The sequence below is a fragment of the Tigriopus californicus genome, chromosome 11 (genome assembly GCF_007210705.1).
Source record: "Tigriopus californicus strain San Diego chromosome 11, Tcal_SD_v2.1, whole genome shotgun sequence".
Lineage (NCBI taxonomy): Eukaryota > Metazoa > Arthropoda > Copepoda > Harpacticoida > Harpacticidae > Tigriopus > Tigriopus californicus.
In genome coordinates, this window is record NC_081450.1 from 11,646,455 (window position 1) to 11,670,975 (window position 24,521).

Sequence of the window (24,521 nt, forward strand, 5' to 3'; positions counted from 1 at the left end):
TTCAGGGTTCAGTCTTGCAATGATGTTTCCTTTATGATTGGAGAACTTTATGAGAAATACAACTTCAAATGCCATCCATGATCATGATATGAAGAACAAGCTCGTGTAACCTTTCAGACGCGATTTTAGCCTTATTATGTTGAAAACCATCTCTGAAATGCTCAAAGCAATGCCAGACACAACCTTTTTGGACTGGGTTTGTTAGCGAACAAACCTGGGAGTACAATCGACAATTTGCGTGATTCAGGTTTGGTTTTGCACTCTGTTGAACACAAGATTGAAACTTTCTTCTGCCAAGTGCTGGAAAAGACAGATCGATCCCAAAAAGGCAAGAAAAGAACAGCAAGCTCAATATTTATATTTCGTACAAGTCTCTCTCCAATAGAACATCCGTCGTTGTAATGTACATAGTTCTACAAATACTACGGGATCATCTATTTTCAGTCAATAATGGCATGGTGAGAAAATGTTCATGGGACACAATAGGGGACAACCATCCACATTTAAGGGCATAACTGAACCTTACTAATTGGTTATAATCCAAGTTTTCCTATTTTCTGAGTTTGAAGCATCAAGCCACATTTCGAGTCTACGTAAACGGGTTTATAAAATTGCAAATCTCTCATAGCAAGACACAAATTGAACAGGAATCTGTTGACACGTACATGTTAGGGTAGAATAATACATGTGGTTACTATTACTAATATCATGATTATTGTTTCATCAGTTTAGTATCTACTATATCTAAGTAATTGCCGCAAGTAGCACCGTATGGATGTAAAACCCAACGAAATCACAGAAAATTCTACTTTATTATTTTCCTCAGAGTCCTGATGTTTTTTCAGGTTTTCAAGTCAAATCCAATGCTTCGAAGCCAAGCAGACCGGTCCTTTTTTGAGTCGATCACAAGGCATTTTAGATTGCTTCTCAAAATATCAATTTGGAAAGGAACTAATACTGTCTCTAAAAGGAGTTGGCTCACAAAATTCCGATCTGAAGATTTCCAATGATGTCCATTTCCGTTATTATCTACTGCTTTGCAAAGGATTTCCAAAACATACACCAATTTATAATTGGTTGCTGTGCAGAGATACACCAATCAGCCTCCACAGCCTCCACAACCTCCGCATCCACCTCCACCCCCATCTCCTCCTCCATCACCTCCATCGCCATCACCAAAAGATCCTCCCCCGCCTCCGGCCCATTCCGACCAGCCTCCACCTTCCATGCCAGCATATCCACCGCCATCAAAGAACCCGTTACCACCTGCAGCGCCTAGGCCACCACTCCCGCAACCCCCACAGCCTCCACAACCGCCCACGTCACAACCAACTTGGCCTCCCATAGAAGCATCGGCCATGATCAAGGCCCCGCCCACAATACTAATATCGGCCATGCAGCCGGCAGCCGCCCCTTGGCCACAGACGTTCTTCAAAGTGCTGTTGGTGGGGATTTCATTTCGAAATTTCCAACCGCAGTAGGTGAGAAATGCCAGTTGAGCGCACTCGAGGAACATGGGGCGGATTCTGACTCCATCGTTGGCAGTCATGATGATCTTTTTGGAGTCTTCGTCTTCGAAATTGGCAGGGTGAGGTTGGACCATGAGATAGAGGAGTGATGTGGCGAACGCCAAAGTGACTTGTTGAGCCATTTCATACGGCTTGGGAGTGGCGGGCTCTTTGGCCGCAGCTTTCCCATGATGTCCATTGGGGACGGCGCTGGTACTGGTAATGTGATTGGGCGGTGTGATAACCATGGACCCTTTCTCGAGGTCCACGAAGAGGTTTGGAAGGGTGAATCTGTATTTGTGTCCTGAAACCGCGGTGAAATTCTCCGGAAACACGATGCTTTTGTGCTCTTTAGTTCTGGAACGAGAAATTCAAGATGTCTTCGTAGACAGGACCCTAGAGGACTGGATATTTGACGGTTGACCAACCTCAGGTTAAAGAAGTACATCTTGAAATATCCAGGCTTCCCTGGAACCCCTGGGACGCCTCTTCGTCCTCTGGAGGCAGGAATTCCCGGAGTTCCAGCCTTCATTCCAAGCCAAGCGGCAGTGCAAATACCCCAATCCCCATCGTTGTCTTTGATCAGCATTGCTCGGTAGGGCTTATTCCTCAGCTGGAAAATAGTCCAGAAGTCACATGAGATCAAACATCGAGTAGCAGATGTGTTTTCTTGTTGAGGGCTACTTTTTTATCCTAAGCGGATTAATACCTGATCAGCAAAGACTCGACAAGCTTACATAGAAGAACTTGCATGTGACTATGTAATATGTACATGTTAAGTATACGTACATCTTCCGCAAGTCCTAATCTGGTTTCGTCGGTCCCGAGGGTATCTGGACCCACCAGATGGGCCACCGTGGCCATTTTATCGCCGACGAATACTTGAATGGCAGACATCTCCAGCGGCAAGGAATGAATCAAATAGACCGAAAACATTTTCAGGCCATTGGGATCGTAAATCCTGCGGAAAATTACACTTCAGAGATTCCCTTTCATGGGCTATGGACGGCTTAAGTGCTCTTACCCGTGTGTGACAGCTTTGCAGTGATTGTCGACACCCTCTGGTAATCTTTCTAATGGAATTGGTCCCCACATGTTCTCGATATTCTCGGGGATCACACAATCGTAGTAGCTGCCCTCGGCGATGTAGAGCTTCTTCATCATATCTTGGTGCGTGTCGCTTTTTCGGACCACAAACCCAGTGAGGATCCCACCTGGGTAAAGCGATTTTTTCACCGGATTGTCTCCCACTTTCAAGTCCTTACATATTAGCGTCTTTCTGGATTCCCCAATGGACTTGTCTTGGGTGGAGAATCCCAAGCAAGAGAAGATGGAGGGTTTTTGCGTCTTGGAGCGGCGCTCGACCTCGAACTCGATTTCCCCGTCACAGCCTTCGGGGATGGTAAGACACTCCGCTGGATTAACAAATTTGATCACATTGGACTCTGTCCGCTCTCCTTTCAATTTCATGGCATATTTCCTCCGACGTTCGCACTTTCCTCCCAGATCACTTTTCAGCGTGAATACTCGAAGAATGTACTCGTACTTTTCCGAGGCTTTCAGATCTTTCTCGGCCTCGAATTCGAAAGAATGGAAAATTATGACATCCATTGTGCCTGTATGTAGAGACCTCTGGAACTCTTGGGTCAAAGACAGTAATCGTCCTTTGGCTGTCGGTCCTCGATACATCGCTCCTGGCTGGGCAAAGTCCATACCGAAATTATCTGAAAGATCCAAAAGGGAAAAAGGTCCAGTCAGCAAACCATGTTGTTCTCTGAACAAAGTGCGTTTTGAGTGAAAAGATCTTACGATATCCCGGGTGACCACATCATTAATGACCGTCCCCGTGGTCGATGAATAATTGAGCGTCGCTCTTCTTGCCAAGCTCAGCAGTTTGAGAACTTACCTCTCCAGAGAGTTCTGGTTTCCGTATCTGCATTGTTGAGTTTGGATCCAGGACTACGATCGTTAACCGAGTCATCGTGGGGTAAAATGGAGCCGAGGATGGTAATGGTGTCGTTTTGATAATCGGCCGGTATCACTTGGTGCGTGTGCCAAATGATGTCGATGTCATAACATGGGACAAGGAACGTGTTTGGGTTTCTCTGCTTGAGTTTGAGGTACATTTGATAGCGCATGAAGTTCTTTCCTATGAAGCTCTTGAGACGGTAATGAGGCAATGATACTTGATAGAAGAAAGATCTTTGTCTGAGGGCAGCTGCTAGGATATCGTAGCTGAAGTTGGTTTCGAAGGGCACCCCCTCTGGCACCTTCAAAGGATCGACCGAGAGGAAGTCGAAGGGTTCCTTTGGAAACTGTCGCTCCCACAATTTTTGGGTGTGGTTTCTTAGTGTCTGTAAGGTGATCGAGTCCAAGGGTTGATGATGAATGAACCGCCCTAGTTGCGTTCTCTCAAGGTCAGTTTTGTACTTGGTTGGACAAAGCATGTGGCAATGCCAAACCCAATGGACATCTGAGAAAGAAAAGCATAGGTGTCTGGATATGATAACATCTTTCCAAGACTCGTTTCAACCACTTACCCAAAGGTGGGGCCACATTCAAGTCTTTGGCCACGGTATCTCCGGAATGCTCTTTGATGAATGGAATCCAGAAGGTTTCATAGCGCCTGATGGCGTTTTGAATGTATCCCGGGTCGTAATAGATGTGCCCTGCCTCATCAATCGTTTCCAAGAACTCCAATTCGTTTCGAACTGCACTCAAATTTAACTTGGGAGTGATGGCATTGCCCAAGGAGGCCGGAGATCCAGCCTCATCTTTGGGATGATGAGCCTCAGCCACATTCACTCGGGTCACCTCCATCCGATTGCGTTTCATGTTGACGTCTATCACAGTGGTCGAAACTCAAACCCAAGACACCTGTCTCCCTTGGCAGTATGAGTTCATGAATTTTATTGTGGGAGGAACGGTTTCTCCTCGGTCACCGAAAAGATGACCTTCCCAATTCCAAGGAACTAGCACCGAGAAAATATTTGATGATCTCCACCACTGATCCGCCACAACAAGAGGCCCCGCAATGGGTGTACGTATGTATATGTGTGGAATAAGTCACAGACAGTACAAGAGAAGAAAGTGAGACAGAAAAGAAGAGGGAAGAGGGAAGAGAGAGCGAGAAGGAGAGGAGTGTGCGTGTCCCAAACCCTGGTTCCACTTCCAGTTCCCATTCCTCGTTCTCTCCCACTCTTTCTTTCTTTCTTTCGTTCTCTCTTTCTCTCTTTCTCTCCCTCTCGCAGCCTCGGTTTGCAGTCCGTTGTGCGAGCTTGTGGATGTGCAAGGAGTGGTGTGGTCTGCTGTTGCCATCCAACGAGGTCGGCTTGACATGAACGGAGGAAAATTGGCCTCTATCCTCCACCTCCTCCTCCTCCTTCCCTCACCCACTCACTTCTTCCTTCTCCTATGGAGTTCCAAGCTCGAACCCAACCCACATTGGTAGCTCGTTTCTCAGCTTGGGAAGGAGATTCATTGAATTCTCGAGCTGGAAATCAAAGGAAGAATGTGCTAGTTGGTTAAATCCTTGATTCTGAGAAATGCCCCCGATGAAGATGTCCTCGGTGTTCTCGCCAATTGCTCTTTAAATCAACAACCTCGGCCTTGAGATAACGTTAGTCTGCAAAATTCTTGCGCGCCTCATTAGAGCCATCAAGCAGTGCTAGAGTGCAGGCCTGAGAGTATTGTCCACGTAATCGCACAGGGAGGGATCATCCGGATAATGGTTAGAAAAAAGTCCGACCTTATCCTGCGGAGAAGACGCTCACATTCTTCCTCCCGTCTTAAAGGCCCAGTGGCCTTGCCCAGACGGCAACGAAGGTCGTCGGCCTTGCTCGCGCAGCAAGGAAGTGTACTGAACTCAGCTGGCGGGAAATATTCTGACGAGGAACTGGAACTCTATGGAAGCAGGGAAAAACCAGAGGAAATGAGGAACTATAAAGGAAAGCACCTCCCCAAACAGGAAATCGACGTTTGAGTGCTATGTAATGGGCCGTTTGTTTTTGGCCCTCAGAGTAGAAAGGGGTGTGCCAAAGCAGACTCAAGACGATGGCCAAGTGTTGGGGCAAACAATGTTTTTGGAGCCTTCATCTTGGAGGCATTGGAGGGTCCAAAAATATCCCGTCAGAACATGGGAAAATGTAGCAAAATCCGAAAATCGCCCTTCAACACAAAAGACAAACAAGATGCACTATACCTGAGTCAGCATTTATATAAAACTGACTCTGACTCGACGATGCATTTGCAATCTCATAACAAAAGGGCACCAATTCATTTTTAAGCTTGTCTGAGCAAATGAAGAATACAACTTGGAAGAAAAAGATGCATCGAAAAAATGGATGATCAAAGAGACTGACTGAGTTGAGACAAATTATGTGTTCTGGTTATGATTAAGTATGGGGAAGTGTAATAATACATATACGCACTTCGTCAGTTTTGCACCCTTCAGTGCAAGAAGACGGTTGATTAACTTAACATAAGGAGTTAAAAAACGAAAGCAATGTTTAGCTGGATTTCTCACAAGGTCATCATGGGATCCTTGCTATGTTTTGAAATCGTCAATTTTTGTTCCTTGAGCCAATAACGAAGTGAGTACTTTTGTCTTTTGGGCGATTTGTCATTGCTTGTATGCAGCACTTTTATCAACTAAACACATCTTTTCACATGATTATGAATGTACCAGGTACATGGAGGTACGTAAGCACAAGAGTCTTCTTGTTTGTTTTGTTTTTTGTTACGCAAAAGTGGGCTTGGTGACAGCGCCCTCTATCGAGTCTCCCTGCTGATCTATCTGAATGATCTGCATGCAAGCTTAAATCACGACAAAGCACGATTGGATGGAGCTTTGTGGCAATATGGTCAAATTCCTGCATTTTGAAACCACGATTTTAAACAATGTCTTTCAACTGCAATGGATCATTTGCTTTGCCAGTATATTGAAAGTTTGCCTTCAACTAATATCAGACTTCCGCCCAATTTCTTCCTTCAGCATAACCTATGGACACGAAGTCACGTTTTCGTGACCATTTTTCCACGTAAAGGAGGTGCTACGGCTCTAAAGAAACCGAATCTAACTACATTAAATGACATTTTTTGTACTCAGCTTGTCAACGAAATATAATTTATGCGCTCGGTGCAACAATGGCATTTTGGATCATTCTTTGGCTTGGGACTTTTTTTTTTTGGATTGTTCTAGACTCTGTCAAAGTCCCAATTAGTGGCTAATTATCTATTTTCTGTATGTTGTGTACTACAAGCCAGAATATAGTTTATTAACCAGTGGCGGGTAAAAGATGGATATGTACAAATAGGGTCATTTCTACTTGGTAAATCCAGATTCCAAACCTAACAAAACGAGAATCGGGCTATCTGATAATCAAAAAAGCTCGATTTGTCAATATTTTGGGGGGAAAGATGTAGAACATTTTCCTTAAAATCATAACGATATAAAATCGTGATGGAGGTTTTTTGTTTTGCCTTAATTTTTTTCTACCAGGCCAAGAGCCTTAAGATCCGTCCTCCAAATGTGTTGTCCTCCACAAGATCTCATTAGTGGAAGAAGAACCACCCAACTTCAGTGCTTGAGACAAGATGATGGACAATTTTGAGACCTCGGCTATTGATTCCACTCGGAGGGTCTTCAATATTCCAATACTTGAGTGTCGGATATTATTTGCAACTTTTACGTCGTCGGTGGTAAGTGGGACCTCGTTGTTGTTTCTGCCCTCCTCACTTGAATTACTACTGAACACACCTCTGGGATTGGATTTGCAAGCCACGGCTCAAATCACATTAGACTCTCTCACTTGTAACGATAATGAACTCGAGAGCACTTCTAGTGTTGGACCTAGCAATCCTACTTGTCCTTGGATCCCACTCTGTGAGTGGTGGAATTCAAGTGTTCAAGTCCCAAGAACCCATTAAAGGGGCGTGTTTGGAGACATTGGACTCGAAGGACTTCCAAAGCCTGTCCTTTTGTCTCCGCTTCAATACCAATTCGTTGGCAAGTCGATTGATCTCGATCTCATCGTGGATTCGGAACATTGATGACAAGAAAGCTCATGCTGAACTTCTATTCCTGGAGGGACGATGGCCGGTTCCAGCAATGATGGGATTTGGAACGCAGGAGAACTTCTATGCTTACAAGTAAGTGGGGCTGGGTTCGTCATGAAATCTGATTAATTAGACAGATAACCTTGACACTTACTCGATCACTCGGATAGGACTGAATGAACGGAGTGTTAGGACAACTTTTCGACGTCAGAATTTCTTTAACGATCCTTTGAGGTTGGAATAAGGAGGAGTGACTGACGGTCCATTATTTAAGTCTTTGAAAGGATTCTTCTCGCATTTTGAACTGAATTGCTCTTCCGAATTTCTGGAGCAAAAGTTGCTTTTTTTCTCGATACTGTGAGGGCCAAAGGAAGTACTTCGTTTTTGATCAATCTGGCGATAGCTCCTCTAGTAAAGAAACATAGCATTTTTGCCTCTTGCATCGCATTAAGTAGAGCTCTTCCTATGATAAAGTCCTTAATGATTAATCTTGATTGATGGCATAAATTATAATGTCTACAATTTAGTTTTTCAATTTTACAAACGGGAAATTTATCTGCTTAATAATCTAACTCTATCGTAATATCTAGGCTGCTTTTTTTAACGGCAGTGGAAGTGGATTGGTCTTAAGCTTAAAGAAATATAAAAAAAGTATTTCACCCCAGGGTCCAAATAACTTAAATGTAAATGACCTTTTAAAAAGCAACAAATTGCAAAAGCATAGATAGAGAAGACGATCAGAATATAATCAATTACACCTTGGCAAGATTGTTTTTAGTTCTTCAGAGATATTTTCATTGAAACAAACATTCATATATATGACGAAAAAAATATCAAATCAAAATTTCCTTCTTTTACTGCAAAAATATGATTGATTGACTACAAAAGAAACACTACGTGAATATCAGCATCAATAATCAGTTTTTGTATAACTGAGAGTCGCATTAAATGGAATTATCACCATTTAACTATTTTCAAATAGTGTATCATTATGAAAACTGTGCAAAACAGATGCTTGATCCTATGGTAGCACTTGTTTTTTAATTGTTATTAGGTTTGAAAAGGTCTTTTGATGACGTTATGAAAGCACTAGAAGCCTTTTTCAAATGTAATTTGATGGCCAAAACATGTAAAAAGTAATCTAAAACAAACTTCTGGATTCGTCGCCATGTATTCAACTAGAATCATTTTGAAGCTGAGTTTTATTGTAACTTCAAATTTCATGCATATGTTCTTAACGCCAACTTCATATATATTTTTTTTTAAAGTTAAATCGGTCAGGGCATTTGATCGTCAATCTTTATGAAAACAGCGCCATTTAGATTGCGATAGGCAATCACTTACCAGATAATAGTACTAAATACATATTGATGAAATATGAGTTGAGTGTGAAGTAGGCTTGAACACGATTCTAATTTAATATATATTTTAACAAAAACAATTGACAAACGGTATTAGTTACCTGAAATAGATATTTTAGATGAATAACACAGTTTACTTGCCTTTTCATGATAAAAGGTCCTAGCGATATAGGGAATATAAAGTGATTCAAACCACCGCGAAAAACCAGTAGCAGATGTGATTCAATGAATCAGGAGCAACCTGCACCATGCTTGAATAAAAAATGTCAAAGGTACACCAAATATGGCATTTGACTTGGTATTTTATCATAACTAGGCTCCGACAAAATATGTTGGTTTTTTTGGCCCAAATATGTCATTTTTATGTTACTTGAAACAACCCAAATATGCTGATTTTATGTTAACAAAAACGTTTTAGTTTGTTGTTTCTGTCCTGTTCATTTTTCCTTGTATAAAAATAAGGGCCGGCCAAAACTTGCAGATAAATATGGTCTTTATTGTCAGTAAATTTGCATAAAAATCAAACAATTTCACCCAAAAAATTGCGAATACACTTTCCAAAACATAGGCAACAACACGATGGGGGGGGGCTATTTTTGCCTTCCATATCAAGCAGCACATAGATGAAAAGGAATATTACTTTATAATATCTTCAAGCACCGGTAATTGATCCTGCTATCACTAAGAAGCAGATTCTTGCCATGTCCATGCTGGCTCCTGATTAGTAGACCTTGTAGATAAACAGTTGCCATATTGGCCGAACTTTTTTGTTAGTTGGGAAAAGATGAGAAAAAGCTGGAAAATATGCGAAAAAGTTGAAAGAATACCAAAAATATAGCAAGTGCGAAAAAGTCGAGAAAAAAAGTGTTGGGAATGAACAAAAAAAAGCGATGAATTGTAAAAACGTTGCTGCCATGACCAAAGGTCATTGTTAGTAATGTTTATTGCCTTTTTCTGTTACTAAATTCAAGGAAAACAATTGCATATACTGGGTGATCCATTGAGCTTCTTTATTTCATTGACAAAAAACTAAATCTTTTTTATTACAATGCTTGACATTAGGACACTTTTTAAGTGATTCCAAAGTTATGGTACAGTATACAATTGATTCTTTTTGAGAGTCTAGTGCTATTGCTTAGGCAACTTTTGCTCAAATAATGATTAGATTTGTGTCCTATTTGATCCACAACTGAATATAGTCCTTGTTCTCAGAATTCATCTTTCTCTTTGTTACGTATCATCACAGGAAGAAAAGAAAAAAGGTCAAAAAGATGAATATGGACAATCATATTTTTGGAGGGCCTCAAAATCCCAGAATATGTGTAAACTATTTCTTATCTAAAAACATTTTTGGTCTGACTCTAATCATAACTCTTCCGATTATCAACAACTTAGTTAGCTTACAGTGCCAGTGGGTCGTGATATTTGACTTCGTTTTAACATTGCAAAATAACAATAAAGGCCAAAATCTGGGTGCTAAACTTAAGTCATAACTTCGCAAGCGTAATAATTGAAACAAACCAATTGCAGTTATCTCTCAATTCCTCCATCAGCAATCTCCTTAGATACAGATTTCTTTTGCCAAATGAACTTGCTCGGGGTGACCATAAACTGTGTGGACCTGATTAAGGTTATAGGGGTTAACTTTCACTTAGTCCACGGGTAAGCCGCCATAGATGTCCTTGAATAGGTGATCTTTGGCAAAGTCCGCTTCGTCCTCAGGATGTCTGGTTTACTGGAAGAGGATTCTTCTTCGCCTTTGTACTTGGACCCACAGTGCTCTGATCGATCTTGACATGGTGTTCTTAGGGAGCAGCAGTGACCTTAGCTAATTCATTTGAACCCTCTAAGAGAGTAGTAATTTTGATGGTTTTGCTCCACCTTCTACATCAAGCCATTCGGACATTTAGGCAAGCTCTGGTACCAGTAAACAAACTTGCCTGCCAATGACAGTGACGCAAAATTGGCGTTTCAAACTAGCTTGAACGAAACTGACCTTTCCTCGTAAAATAATGTGAATGAAGGGTCAGCTTCTCGATAACGTGTTTGAAGCTCCAAACTTGCATCACTGACATTGATACCAGCAAACAAACGAACCTGCCACAGCTTGCCTAAGCGTCCCCATAATGATTCAAGGGAAACTTGGGCAAAAGGCATTTTCTATATATCTTGGCTTTGGTTGAAGCAACGAAACGCCCTCCGAATGGCTGCAATGGCAGATTAAAATATCTGAACATTCTTTGTATAGCCTTAGTCCTTCTTGTGGCGTGTATTCATTGACACTTTTATCTCAGAACCTAACGCTTTATCTGGTCCTAATTTACTTGCTTATTTGTCCCAAGCGTTTATGTATTTGTTTTTATGTTTCACACAAAACAAGAGAGGATAAAGAATAACGTCCTCGTACATTTCTTCACTGGTTCATGGTTAGATTTTTGCTTGTTTTCATGTCGATTACTTTGAGCTCCATGGTGGAATTTCTACTTTTTGTATATGTACGAGTAACATTCACAGTTCATTTATCATAATCTTTATCAATATTACGAGGCTCCTTGCCTCATTGGATTTTTACAGTTTTTATGTCAGTTTATCATGTTTTGCATTTATTGAGCCCTTTTTGAGTATTGCTGCTAGAGAGGTGCAGGGTGGGGGATGGATCCCTGGATTTAAAGCCGTTCAAAGTGTCTATCCACTACAGTGTTTTTTTGGGAGAGCTATTTAATAACAAAAATTGCCTGTATTGGTATAATGTTTTGCGCTCGGTTCAAAACAAAAGATCAATTCAATTTTAGGGTTGCAAATTTGATCAAAACTCATATATTTTTATCTCAAACCGCCAACGAAAAAATTGCAAATCAAGTGTGGCAAAAAAACTGAATCAATCTGAAAATCTAAGCATCATGGCAAAGCAGAATTTCGAAAAGAAAAAAGTTCAATTTGGTTCATATGGACTGGAACCTCTGACATACTATTCATCTTCATTGCTTTGTTTGATTTAGCACTTTGTCCTGTAATACTGTCATTCTAAGGTGTTTCAATTTAAGGCCAAACCAAGCAATCATCTGGTGCAAGAATTGGGACCAAAGGTTTTTTTTGAGTGACGTTGTTTGATTATTGCTTTCAGTCTTTTAATCAGTAGAACTTCAAGAGTAAACATGATTAGTTCAAGTGTTCATGGACTTTTTAAAGGTGGGCAGTTACTCGATCATTGAGTACGCCCTTGTATGTTAATCTGTCAATTTTCTTGTCATCTGTAGCGTTTACTGAATTATACGTTCTCCAGTGTTGGTTCAAAGAAAAACGTATCTGTTTCTTAGGTTCAGGGCGGTTATTTCCTGTTTCTTCCTGTTTACCGTAGGGTTCTTACTCTTGACAGAAGAAATGTAATTTTTATTTGATTGACATCTGAGGCACTAGATATCTCCCCCAGTTTCAAGTAGAGTTATGCATCAATGAGACCTTAAAGCAAGGTTAGACTAATGCGTTACTTTTTGAGTAACGCTACCGGTAACGCTTTACTTTTGTGCAAAAGTAACCGTAACAGTTTTATTAGCCCACTGGTTAACGTTTCTTTCTTCAGTTTTAAACGATGTATGAAGGTTTCCTTCCCGACTGAAAAAAGGTTCAATCTCATGCATATTCATTGACTCATTTGCTATTTAAGGGATCAAGATAAATAAACAATGGAGGCTCCAAATAGGGTTATCAATATACATATCCGTGGCATATGACATTACTAGTTGCATGACAGAAAACCGTAAGTTAGGCTCAAAATGTAACCCTGATTTTCCTCTCGCCAAAGTAATGGAAAACATACCCAATCTTAACTTTTTTTCAAACCATGAAAAGTTTCATAAAAAATTAGCTGTCATCCTGTTAAGTACAAGTGAAAAAATATTTACACCAAATAACCCTTAATCCTCAAACCCTTGTATCCTTTTACCCTTGTTCCCTCATATATTCATCATTTGTTTCACGTCATATTTACTAAGCGTTAAAAAGAGCGTTTAAATTGGTTTTTTCTTGTACAGGGTGGCCCAGGTCAAGTGTTAAGAACAATAATTCTCACATTTGGCTCTTTTTTCCTAGCAAACCAATTTTTGATAGTCTTGTGATGAAACATTTATACCCATTAAAGAATCGAACTTGTTACTAATTTTGTTGAAATGGACCTCAAAGCCAAGCAGTAGATGGTCATCCAACTTTTGAAGGATTCGCCTAAACCCCAGACCCTTTATGAGAAAGATGTCCAAGGATATGGATGTGAGTAGGACAACTAGCTGAGCATAGTGCAAGAGGACATATCCCATATTAGCTACAACGTCGTCAGCTCCTTAGCCAGGCCACCTAGGCAAAGAGGTTGATGCGGAAACGGGATCGCCTGAAGAGGCTCAGGTCCAGCATGGTGCCAAACTTGGTGTTCTCAGATGAAAAGCTTTTTACAATCAAGTAAGATAATATTGCTCAAAATGACAGGATTCTTGCTCAAACACAATCAAGCAATCCTTCTGGAGCTGGTGTGGTACTCAGGACCCAGAAGTCAGCCAGCATCATGGTCTGGGCCCCCATTAGTACCATGGGCAAGTCCATGGATCTGATCTTTTTTAAGGACGAGGTCAAACCTCACAAAGAAGTGTGTATCAAATCCATCCTGAAGGAAGGCCTCAAGACATGGGCATACGACCCATACAATAAGCTATAGACCTTCCAGCAGAACTGGCATTTAAATAATGCCAAAGTCACCCAAGAGTGGCTCCAGATGAATATTCCAGCTTTCATTTTTAAAGAAGAATGGCCCCGCAGCAATCCTGGCCTTAATACTCTGGACTTTTCCCTGTGGTCGATCATGGAGGCCAAGGCATGTGCCAAGCATCACATGAGCCTGGACCATCGTAGGCGGGACCTTGACCAAGCTTAGGGAAGAAATTCGACAGATGCAAGTAGCGTGAGTTGTCCAAGATTTCAACCGCCGTCTTCAGGCTGTGGTTAAGGTCAAGGGAGTTCATTTTGAAGAATAGGTCTAAAATTCCATAGGATAAACTAAACACAGGTATGTAGCCTATTAGGTCACGTTTTTAAGTTGCTTCATGGCCATCATCAGCTGAAAAATATCTATAACATTTGACCCGAGCCACCCTGTAGCCCTAGGCCATCTTTTTTCTGAGAAAAGTATCGGTAATGCTAACGCGTTACTTTTTCTTAAAAGTAACGATTATTTTTTAGGTAACGTTTCAAGCCTTGCTTAAATGCAGAATCGCCAAATAGGATTGAACCAACCCTGATGTACTACGAATTTTTTCCCCCCACATGTTTTCCTTGTCTGAGGTTGCGTGTGTCAAGCTTTAAAAATGCGTGGCATATATGACATTCATTCTCTCCACTTAAAAAACAGTGTATCAGGACACTTGTTCCATGAGCCACCGAAAGAATATGTTGATTCCGATTTACATATGATCTCTATACTAAAACACTAAAGTGGGGAGCTTTTCAAACTTTTGGTGGATATATCAGATGTTTAAGTCCGGAGATGGTATCTGATAATGAAAATCTTAAAAAGGGCTCCAGGACAACTCGACCCAGAACAACCCGACCCAGGACATCTTGACCCAGTGGAAAACTCGTCCCAGTACAAAAATAAGCCCAATATGCTGGTTTACAAATAGTTAGACTTCAGAGCAAAATTGAAACTAGCAAAATTGAAACTAATGCAAAACATGGGGCTATTTGAAAAGCACAATTCATTTTTTGATTCCTTCAAGAACAGATTTATTTACATCAATAACGGTGGGAAAGTTAAGTTTGCTCATGTTTTTATCAAATTTGATTTTCTTATGTAATGCCTTACTGATGCTAAAATCTTTGCAAGCAAATTGAATGTTAACTCATCAAGCTTCAGTTTTGTTCCATAAGCGAGATTTCATTATAGTCAGTTTGTTCTGTTTAATTATTGCACTGGGTTGAGTTGTTTGTTGCGTCGAGTTATCCGTTGGGTCGAGTTATCCGGTCACCCTTTTTTGCGGACTTCCTCACCGCTACCGGGATTTGAATCCCAGCAGTTCAAGACGAGAAGATTATTCAGATTATTCCTTTAAAAGTATTCTTGAGCTTTGTGCCAAGCCAGGATTTTTTTATTTCATTTTATGGTTCGTATATTTATTACCTTCCAATCTTTAAATGATATTTTGTCTACCAACGAACTAGAGTTGGCAGACCGAGCTAGTCCTTGAATGTAGAGTTGATCTGGAATGCTATCCAAAAATTTGACCAAGTCTGACTTGAAAGATGCAACCGGATCAAAAAAGCCTACATTTTCCCTACGAATATTAGAGGGGAGCAAATTAAACAATGAAGGAGCCCGAGAAAGAAGAGAAGAGAAGTGGACTTCATTGTTCGAACTAGCCTGGATTCTCGAGTGCTTGAAGGTGCTCTCAAAATGCACATTAAGCCTCTACGGTCACTAGAATTGACCCTGAATCCTGGGTTGAGACAAAGCTTATGGAGGCTTTTGAAGACGTACAGTATCAAATCCCTTTCGTACCTTCTCTGAACACTTTACAATCCCATCTTTTTTAGTCTCTCCCAATACGAGAGCTCTCTCATTCCTGTGATGTTCCTAGTGAAACATCTTTGGACTTGTTTGACCTTGTGCAAACCTGCTGAACTCATTGGAGCCCAAAAGGCCATGATCTACTTTATCAGAGGCCCTGGTAAAATCAAGATCGACAACATCAACTGACTCGTGTTTTTCCAGTCCCTCAGAGACCTGCTCTAAATACTCAATCAGTTGGGTAACCGTGCTCGAAACCCGTGCTGGCTAGGAGGAAGGACTTCATTAACTTCAAGAAATTCAACAAGTTTGAACTTCATGATCTTCTCAAACATTTTCTCAATATTTGAACTGAATGAAATCGGCCTATAGTTACTGGGGAGCGGCTTATCTCCCCTTTTTGAAATTGGAGCAACATGAGCTAACTTCAGAGAGAATGATGGTTGCTTGTCCCGATCCAAGATGCAACGCATCAAGTACGAAAATAGAGGAGCCAGAACCTTTAAGCATTGCATCATAAGCTTGGATGTTACATCATCTGCAGCGCTCTACTTGACACTTTATTGTTATAAGTGTTTGATCAAATTTCCCGCATCAACCCTTTATTCAAGGGTTAGTTAGCTCCCTCTGTGACTTGGAATACAGGTCACTGGGGCTAGCAAGATCCGCCAACTTGTTGACAATTTCGAATGGATGAAAGGTGCAAAACATATTTGTTCTGAAAGCATTGTTACATCAACGCCATTAATTGAATACTGTGATAGCAGGTAATCGAAGCCAGACTATGAATGTTCACTAATTGGTCGCACTGACCGCCATGATTGTCCCGAAATATCTTTTTTATGTTCCAATATTTGACAGATTCCAATATCTGACTGTCAGACAAGGTTCCGACACAAAGAGGTTCTAATTTGCACACCAATGACGTGCTGATATTGCTTAACGCTTATCATACACATTAAACATATTTGAGAATCTTCCCTTTTCTCCTACGTGCACCATCACAATTGACTTGTTTTCGAGCTCTGCGGTTGGCTATGTTAGCTCTCGTCTTGGCAATAGCATTGTTAGCTCCACACATGCAAATTAAGGCCTTCAGGACTTTTAAATCAACGCCTAGTGGCAACATTGATCCCAAAGGAATGTATTTGCTATCCAATGATTCGTTTCATTCCGAGAGCTTTTCGTTGTGCGTTCGAGCTGATCCTCAAACATTAGGAGGAGCATGGACCAGTCGGTTGTGGATGATCTCAGATTGGTTCGAATCTAGTAGAATAGAACCCATCTCTATGGTTGAATGGATTTGGCCCAGGTCCTTCTTCATTTTTGGCATCCGCGAACATCAAGGGTAAGACGGTTGGAATAACAGCATTAAGATACCGAAGTTGGTTTCAGATGCCTGCAAATCATAAAGTGAGGTACTAGCAGAAAGTAGAGGCACAATTCCTGGAAATGATTTTGGCCAAATCCGAAAGGCACGTAGTCGGAAATCGTAATCATGAGTGGAAGTAGTGACTGATCTTAAGCATGTGGTAGAGCAAAACGCGTCAATCAAAAATACTTACTGATCAATTATGTCCCCTCCCCCTCGGCACAGTATAGACAAGCTCTAAAATCCTATCCTCAAAATTTCATAAGCGCATTTTTCTAAACCCCAAGGAAGAGTGTTATTTAACTTCGCATAATTGCCATTAAAAAGCGTGTTGATGATAAAAACGATCACGCCTATTTATTAGCAAAACCAACAATGAGATTGTATCACGTTGAACGAGTCTAATCAAGGTGCCACGCGTTGTGAAATGAAAGGAAGGTGGTAGTGCTCAGCCAATGGTCTATGGCTCAGCTTATAGAGCACCAGAAAAGGAATTAAAGATTGATTAGTGGGTGGACGGAACCTGAAGGTTTTGCTTGAAAAGTAATTTTATGAAACCTAGTACATGACCAGAAGTACGTAAACATTCATTTTTCCAAGACACTGTAGATTTCGAACTGCGATCAAGACAATTTGGTCCCCGAAAGTTAACTAGGAATTAGTCTTTATCTGTTGAAGCAGATGATATGGTCAACCATACACGTTAGGTAATGAGCCTTTGATGGAAACGTGATTGTAATGGTGATCGTAAACCGTCCAAGTCTGATTAAAAAGATGCTACTGGATCAACACTTACATATCCCCTGCGAATATTTGAGGCCCTCCTCCTCCCCTCCCCAAAAAAGAGAGTTGGACACTTCGTACTAAGCATCTTTAGTTCGAACTAACCTAGATTCTCGAGGGCTTGAAGGTGCTCTCAAAACGCACGTTAAGCCCCTACGGTCACTAGAATTGACCCGAAATCCTGGGTTGGGACAAAGCTCATGGATACTTTTGAAGACGTACAGTATCAGATACCTTTCGTACCTTCTCTGAGCACTGTACAGTCCCAACCTTTCAAGCCTCTGCCAATATGAGAGCGCTTTCATTCCTGTGATGTTCCTAGTGAAATATCTTTGGATTTATTCGACCTTTTACAAACTTTTTGAACTAGTTGTAGCCCGTTTGAGCGAAGCATATTCAAGATGTGGCTCTAAAGGTTTGCATCTGGTCAGGGAGTGTTGAATCCACAACACCAGGGGAGAAGATGCTGGCCTTGTTTGCGCTGCCTCTCAGACCGCCCGGCTCCACTACCTCTTTGCAAATGATGGTTGCCGTTAGTTACATTATCAAGGATTCAATAAGGGATGATTTTCAACGTTTAAGTGATTTCATTATCTTCTCACCACAACGGCTAAACAGCTCGCCATGAGCCGTTTGTGCACTCTTATGACGACTCTGTAGTCGCCGTTACTTATTTCTGCTTTTTTAGCTGTAACATAGCCTGCATCTTGAATGTTTTAGCTTTGAATCAAAATATAAACACCTAGGCACGCATCCATTCAAAACTGATCAATCATTTATCTGAAGAAAAAATATGCTTCAAACACTTTATCGGGGGTGTTCGGAAAAATAATCTGTACACTTTGTTTTTGCTTTAGCAATCAAGGTTGCGCTCTCAAACAGGCAATGCTTAAATGAACCCGATAAAATAGAAATAGAAGAAAATAAAGAAAAGACAACTCAACTCTGTGGGTTGAAAATTGTCCGAGAAAATAAGGGAATGAATGCCTTGGAGGAAACTCGTTGCCAGGTCTCAGGGCAACTTCCCGGATGGGAATATGATGCTCCAATAAGATATGGCATTGGCACACACCTCCAACGTGGCTCAGAAGGGATTGATGGACAACATCCCTTACTGGTTCAAGAACGGGTGGCCCTCCCTACCCGTTAGATGTGAACCCCTTGGACTTTACTTTTTGGGCGCATGTTGAATCCAATGCATGCACTATCCACCACCCAAATGTTGATACTCTCAAAGCCTCCGTCGGTGAGCACTGGGACACCATGTCCATGGAAAACAAGCACCTGGAGGCCATCATCAATGCCAGTGGAGGCTACATTGATGATCAGTACAGACCAAGCAACCACAAGTAACTTTGAAAATGTTGTAGACCTAATACTACTTGTTGCCGAAATGGCTGTTGATGAAGTTTCAGAGTAAGGGTGTAAATATTTTTTCCGACCACCCGGTAAACTTTTTGAATCAATGAAACTGGTGACTGAATTGAGTTCCGTTTTGCCGCTCGAAATAATATAAGCCAGTGACGATCAGGTTAGTTGATTTGACAACTTTCAACTTGAAATGGAGATAATTGGCTAGCGGGCAAGTAAATGAAATGTTTTGAATGAAATGTGTGCCTAAAGAATCTATCTATGCCTTGATTCTAAACTATAAAATCTATGATTCGGGCCTCTGTAGTGTTTCAAAAAGTGCAAAAAAATAAATAGTGGCCCAAACTAGTCCCATCGCCTCAGAGTGCCCAAATGGCCCATGACACCTTTTTGCAAAGAAGACAATGGAATCACCTAAACCTGCAAAGTCAATCCATACTGAAATGAAAGTTAAATCATTTTTGACTGTGAAATTGCAATTGATTAGATTAGGTCGAGCAATTTGACAATCTCTGATACATAGCAAACCTGACGAAAGAAACACGACTATTAGTTTCTTCATTATATCAAAAGGCGGTAGAATGATGAAAATGTTAAAAAGACGTTCAACAGGGGTTGTATCCAACATGTCAACCGAATAGTTGATAATTTTTTCGATTTCGTCTGTTCATTTTTGAGGGGAGATCGATATTCTTGTTTGCCTTTCCTGAATTCAATTACGAAGACCATGTCAAGTCTTCAACCCATTTGGCAATCAAGTTAACCAATGACGAAAACCAAAACGTTAGTGTCCGTTGGAACATGGCCAACTCCACGTTTCGGTTTTCCATGGTATTGATCTTTGCATTAACTTCAAGAGGTTTCAAAATGATGACACCTATTCGGGATAGTCGAGAGGCTAAAGGGCTTTCACTCATTAATGATAACCCTCTACACTGGGACAGTGTGACAATGTGTTTCTCGTTTCAAGTGAAGAAATTGACCCATTCTAATCATGTCCATTCGCTTCTGTTTGTGTCAGGGTTTAAGGCCCATGGAATATACAATTCCTTCCTTTTAATCGCAAGCCATTATCCTTATTCCTTTTTGGAGTTCGGGAGTAGTTCGGTCTTGCAAGGTTATGGGTAAATTGAGAACTTGCGACACTTCCTACTTGACTTTCAATCATATTTTATCATCCCTCTTTCAGTTCTTGGATTTTGACCGATGGAGAGAGCGGAAGTTCTGAGATCTTCAAAACTCATGAATGGAACCATGTTTGTTTCTCATTTGATTACCACACCAAAATAGTTCGTTTGGGAGTAAACGGAAGGTTTACGAATGTCAATGGAGTGGATCATCGATTAGAAAAGATAAAGCTCCCGTCAGACCTCCTTCAAAAGATTTACTTAGGACGATGTCCGTGGAACTTTACGGACCCCTGCTCCAAACATAACGGTATGTTCACGGATTTCAATTTATGGGATCGGCCATTATCTCCTAAAGAGATTCTTGATTGGACGGGATGCCGGTGAGTTTAGATCATTTTTTGGATTGTTTATCCGATATCTCGAGATGTTCTTTTGTTTTCTAATAAGCAGAGGGGACAAATTCTATGGCAATGTAGTAGATTGGCGGACGTCCAAGTGGAAGATTTGGAATATGGAGGTGGTGGAAGACTACTCTTATGAACAGATCTGTCGATCTCGAGTGCCCGGTATCACCCATTTTCCAACCCAAATGACCTTCGAAGACGCAAGTGTACTTTGCAGTAAAATGAGAAGTTCATTGACTGTCATTTCGGATGAAGCCACTCAAAACAAAACAATAGATATTTTCTTCAAGCATCATGACGACAAGGATCCTCTAGGACTATTATTTTGGAACGGATGGTCCGATCAACACACCGACACCGTTTACCAGTCTCCCGATGGCAGAATTATGGGTAATGACAGTTTCCAACCCTGGTATCCCGGAGAGCCGAATGGCGGGAAATTTGAAAACTGTGGCGTAGTCTGGCCCCATTTAAATGCTTGGAATGACGAGGCCTGTTCCACTTTGGCCAGCTTCTTCTGTACTTTACAAGAAGGGCCAATCTTCTGGATGCGAGGGTTACCCAAGAACTCGAAAATGGATTCGAAGTTCTCATGGACAGGAGAAATTCCTTCCAACAGCAACAGGTACATTCTCCAGGGTTACACCGATAGCCTTATCTTTTGGGACGTGCAAACCCAGTCTTGGAAGCTGGAGCTCTCGAGCAATAAGTCCATATATGCCGAGGCAGACGCATCAGAAAACTATCCGTTAGGGTTGCAAAATTGGACTTTTCATAATGCCCCTGAACTAGGCCGATCACCGGCGTCTTTTACATTGAGCTTGTCAGCGTGTAACGAGGAAGAGTTCAATTGCGCTAATGGTGTCTGCATCAGTATGTCCGAACGCTGCAATAATGTTATAAATTGTCCAGACAAGTCCGATGAGATAGATTGTAAAATGATACAAATTGATGATTCCTATATAAAACATGTGCCACCGATTCCCATACTCGACCAGAAAACGAGTTCCAGGCAATCCAGTCAATCTCACGTGTTCATGAACATGGAGATTTTGGAGATCTTGGAGATATCCGAGGTGGATTACAAATTCACCGTCCAATATCAGCTGAATCTCAAATGGTTTGACCCTGCTCTGACATTTGCCAATCTCAAGGAAAATTCCATATTGAACGCCATCACAGTGGATATGATGGACGATATCTGGTTGCCTCAAATCACCTTTGAGAATACCAAGCAGAAAGACGTAACCCAATTTGATAAAACGGCTTTTGGGTATGTTGTTTTGAAAGGCAGTAAGAGCTATCAACCCCGGGTTCTGTCCAATACTCATACTTATCAAGGGAGTGAGAACCCAATTGTCATGAAAAGAATCTATTCAACAGTCTTCAGTTGTGATTATCAGTTGCGATATTATCCTTTCGAGAAGCAAGAATGCTTCATGGAGTTCTCGACCTTGGGCAAGGACTCATCGTACGTCAGTCTGGAAATCGAAGAGCCTGGGGTTCAGTTTAAGGCTCCCAAAGAATTGACCCAATATTACATTGTCAATTTCACAGCCGAGAAACTTAGTGACCGCGTCCGGATCCGCATTGAAATGAAGCGCCGGATAATTGAAACGATCCTCACCACTTATGTCCCTTCGCTTTTGATCTGCGTCATTTGCCACTGCACAGTCTACTTTCGAGATGGACTTTTCAAGGCCGTAGTCACTGTCAACATCACCTGCCTTCTGTGCTTAATCACAATGTTCACCAGGTAGATATCCAACAAAATATGCCAATTATTCAGGGAAAGTGGCCCATTCTCTAATGTGAAACTGCACTTGAAAGCTAGCCCCTCAATTTCAAATCCTATACATGTCAATATCCGCAATAACCATATTTTTTTACATCCAAAATTGGCCTGCATTTGAATTTGAAAATGCATAAGGGTTATACGTACTTTTTTGTTCGTAAGCTTTACAAGTCATTCAAAGCCATTTTCTGTAAAAAAGAAAGAACTCATGTAAAAAGGCATAAGGCCAAATGCCTTTCTTGATGCATTCCTCAAGAAAACATCTTTTAATAAAATAATTCGACTTTTCTCTGATCAGCGTTTCAGATTCGCTTCCGAAAACTTCATACGTGAAAATGATTGGCATATGGTTGTTTATGACAATATGTGTACCTTTCCTGGAGGTCTTGCTAGCTACTTGGATCCATTGTCACAAGGATGATGTTAATCTAAATCCTGCACCAAAGGAGATTGCGGTTCAACCGTTAAAGCGGTTGAAAAAGGAGAAGGTGCAACCAGTTTTGACAGAACTTGACGGAATCTTCGGTCAACCTGGTGCGCAACCTCCAAAAATGGATGCAATATTACCGATCTTAACATGGATTGCAAATTATGGAATACCGTCTGTTTTCATCTTATTCGTGGCAGTGTATTGGATAATAGGGGTTTCGATCTACATGAAATAAGTTGATGTCATGTTAGAAAACAATGCAATCGAATAAAGGATTCTATCGTGGACTTCGAGGTTCCGTGGCCTCCGATATAATGGATAGAACGTCCTCCAATTTTCTCTGGGAACTCTCTCTCTTTCCATATTTGCCGTACTTGGGTTCATTTTCCACTATGACCGATTTGGCGATGTCTTGTATGACCTCGTAAAGGTTCTCCTCATTAGTTTTCCCATAAACAGAAAGTGGGGCACTTTGTGTGACAGAATTAGCTTTTGAGTAGTAATCCGATTCCTTCAATTGCTTGCTTGATTTTTCCCGCAACACGAAAAATACACATAGGCAAAATAGCACCAAAACCAGAACGAGGCCACAAAATCCGCCTAGTACGAGAGCAAAGCTGACCGAAGGCTCTCCCTGGACCAAAGAAACTAAATTAGAACATACTTCTCAAGTTGGAGCAAAACGAATATTCTCTTACCAAACCAGAATCCATGGCCTCTTTCGAGTTTTGATTGGATCTATATTGGGCGGAATATCCCTCTCGATGAGGTTTCCAAGCGTCCCAAAGATTGGGCTGAACATTGCACCCGTAGAATTTGAGCTCCGCAAACCCGCCGAAGCTCATACCATGGACATCCAAGATATCAATCCGAATAATCGATGCTTTCACTTGGTGTGGCAATGCCAAATTGATCCAGTTGTCGTAGCGACCAAAGTCCTCGGGGATTTGCAGCACGTGTGTTTCATCATTGTTGAACACCAGTCTAAAAATGCCTCGTTCTAACCATAATCATGTTCCACCAAATTCTACAGACCAAAAAGATGCACTTCACGCGTTTTGTTTCCGATGGTTAAACGTGTAGCAATGTTACGCAAAGGTATTGAATTCATTCTAGCTTTAGGCAAAGAAATCGAGCACTATCCTTGATTGTAATATCATTTTTTTGCCATCCTAGCAACATTCATGCAAATAAAAGCTCGTGTAGTACCCTGTTTTGATCTGCAGAATACGTAATCAAAGATTAAGAGACTCGAATCACCTTAATGTTTTGGCCGAACCATGAGCCCATTGGAACTGCAATGCCTTCAAGCCACTGACAAGCACATGTTGATTCAAATGCAATTCGAAGAACACCGGTACACCAGACAACATTCTGTTAATGTTGGGAGTCCATAAGGTGTTTGGGTTCCCATCAATAGCCTTCTGACAAGGAAACGGTCGAACCTCTGAATTGGTGTGACACATGGCCCCAAGGGCCCCTAATCGGAGGATCTCAGGTTGAAAACACGGCTCTGAATGTGCGAATTCAAAGATGCACAAGGAGCAACAGACGATGAGGGCTAACCAGATGGTATTCATCCTCATAGAGTGATTTCTAGTTTAGATCAGACCCTGAGTAAGATGAGTGTCAGATTGATGGAATCTGAACCGGTCCAAGATGTTTGACAAGGTCAGTTGTCTATTGTTTATGTATGAATGACTTACTCACTTCTTACTGGATCGATGATCGTGCAAAAGGATATTCGCTTAGGATCTTGCTCT

General features: G+C 41.3%; 3 protein-coding genes across 6 annotated transcripts; 1 reads left to right on the forward strand and 2 right to left on the reverse strand.

Annotated features, from left to right (window-relative positions):
* Positions 1–1,099: 1,099 nt before the first annotated feature.
* On the reverse strand, positions 1,100–6,183 carry LOC131891171 (uncharacterized). The gene is made up of 6 exons (XM_059240697.1): positions 4,049–6,183; positions 3,415–3,981; positions 2,533–3,232; positions 2,298–2,469; positions 1,937–2,121; positions 1,100–1,865 (listed from the first exon to the last, which is right to left on the reverse strand). The coding sequence occupies exons 1-6, from the start codon at positions 4,341–4,343 to the stop codon at positions 1,100–1,102; spliced, it is 2,685 nt and encodes an 894-aa protein (XP_059096680.1). The 5' UTR covers positions 4,344–6,183.
* A 1,014-nt stretch (positions 6,184–7,197) lies between these two features.
* LOC131890013 (uncharacterized) lies at positions 7,198–23,000 on the forward strand. Of its 4 annotated transcripts, none has more exons than XM_059239268.1 (4): positions 7,201–7,658; positions 20,189–20,509; positions 20,580–22,289; positions 22,627–23,000. In XM_059239268.1, exons 1-4 carry the CDS (start codon positions 7,330–7,332, stop codon positions 22,991–22,993), a joined length of 2,727 nt encoding a protein of 908 aa, XP_059095251.1. In that variant the 5' UTR covers positions 7,201–7,329; the 3' UTR covers positions 22,994–23,000. The 4 variants fall into 4 exon arrangements, with proteins under 4 accessions (XP_059095254.1, XP_059095251.1, XP_059095252.1 ...); XM_059239269.1 differs by lacking the exon at positions 7,201–7,658 and adding an exon at positions 16,489–16,821; XM_059239270.1 differs by lacking the exon at positions 7,201–7,658 and adding an exon at positions 19,838–20,123.
* LOC131890014 (uncharacterized) lies at positions 22,936–24,386 on the reverse strand. Its single transcript, XM_059239273.1, has 3 exons — positions 24,019–24,386; positions 23,457–23,742; positions 22,936–23,392 (listed from the first exon to the last, which is right to left on the reverse strand). Exons 1-3 carry the CDS (start codon positions 24,342–24,344, stop codon positions 23,036–23,038), a joined length of 969 nt encoding a protein of 322 aa, XP_059095256.1. The 5' UTR covers positions 24,345–24,386; the 3' UTR covers positions 22,936–23,035.
* Positions 24,387–24,521: the final 135 nt, after the last annotated feature.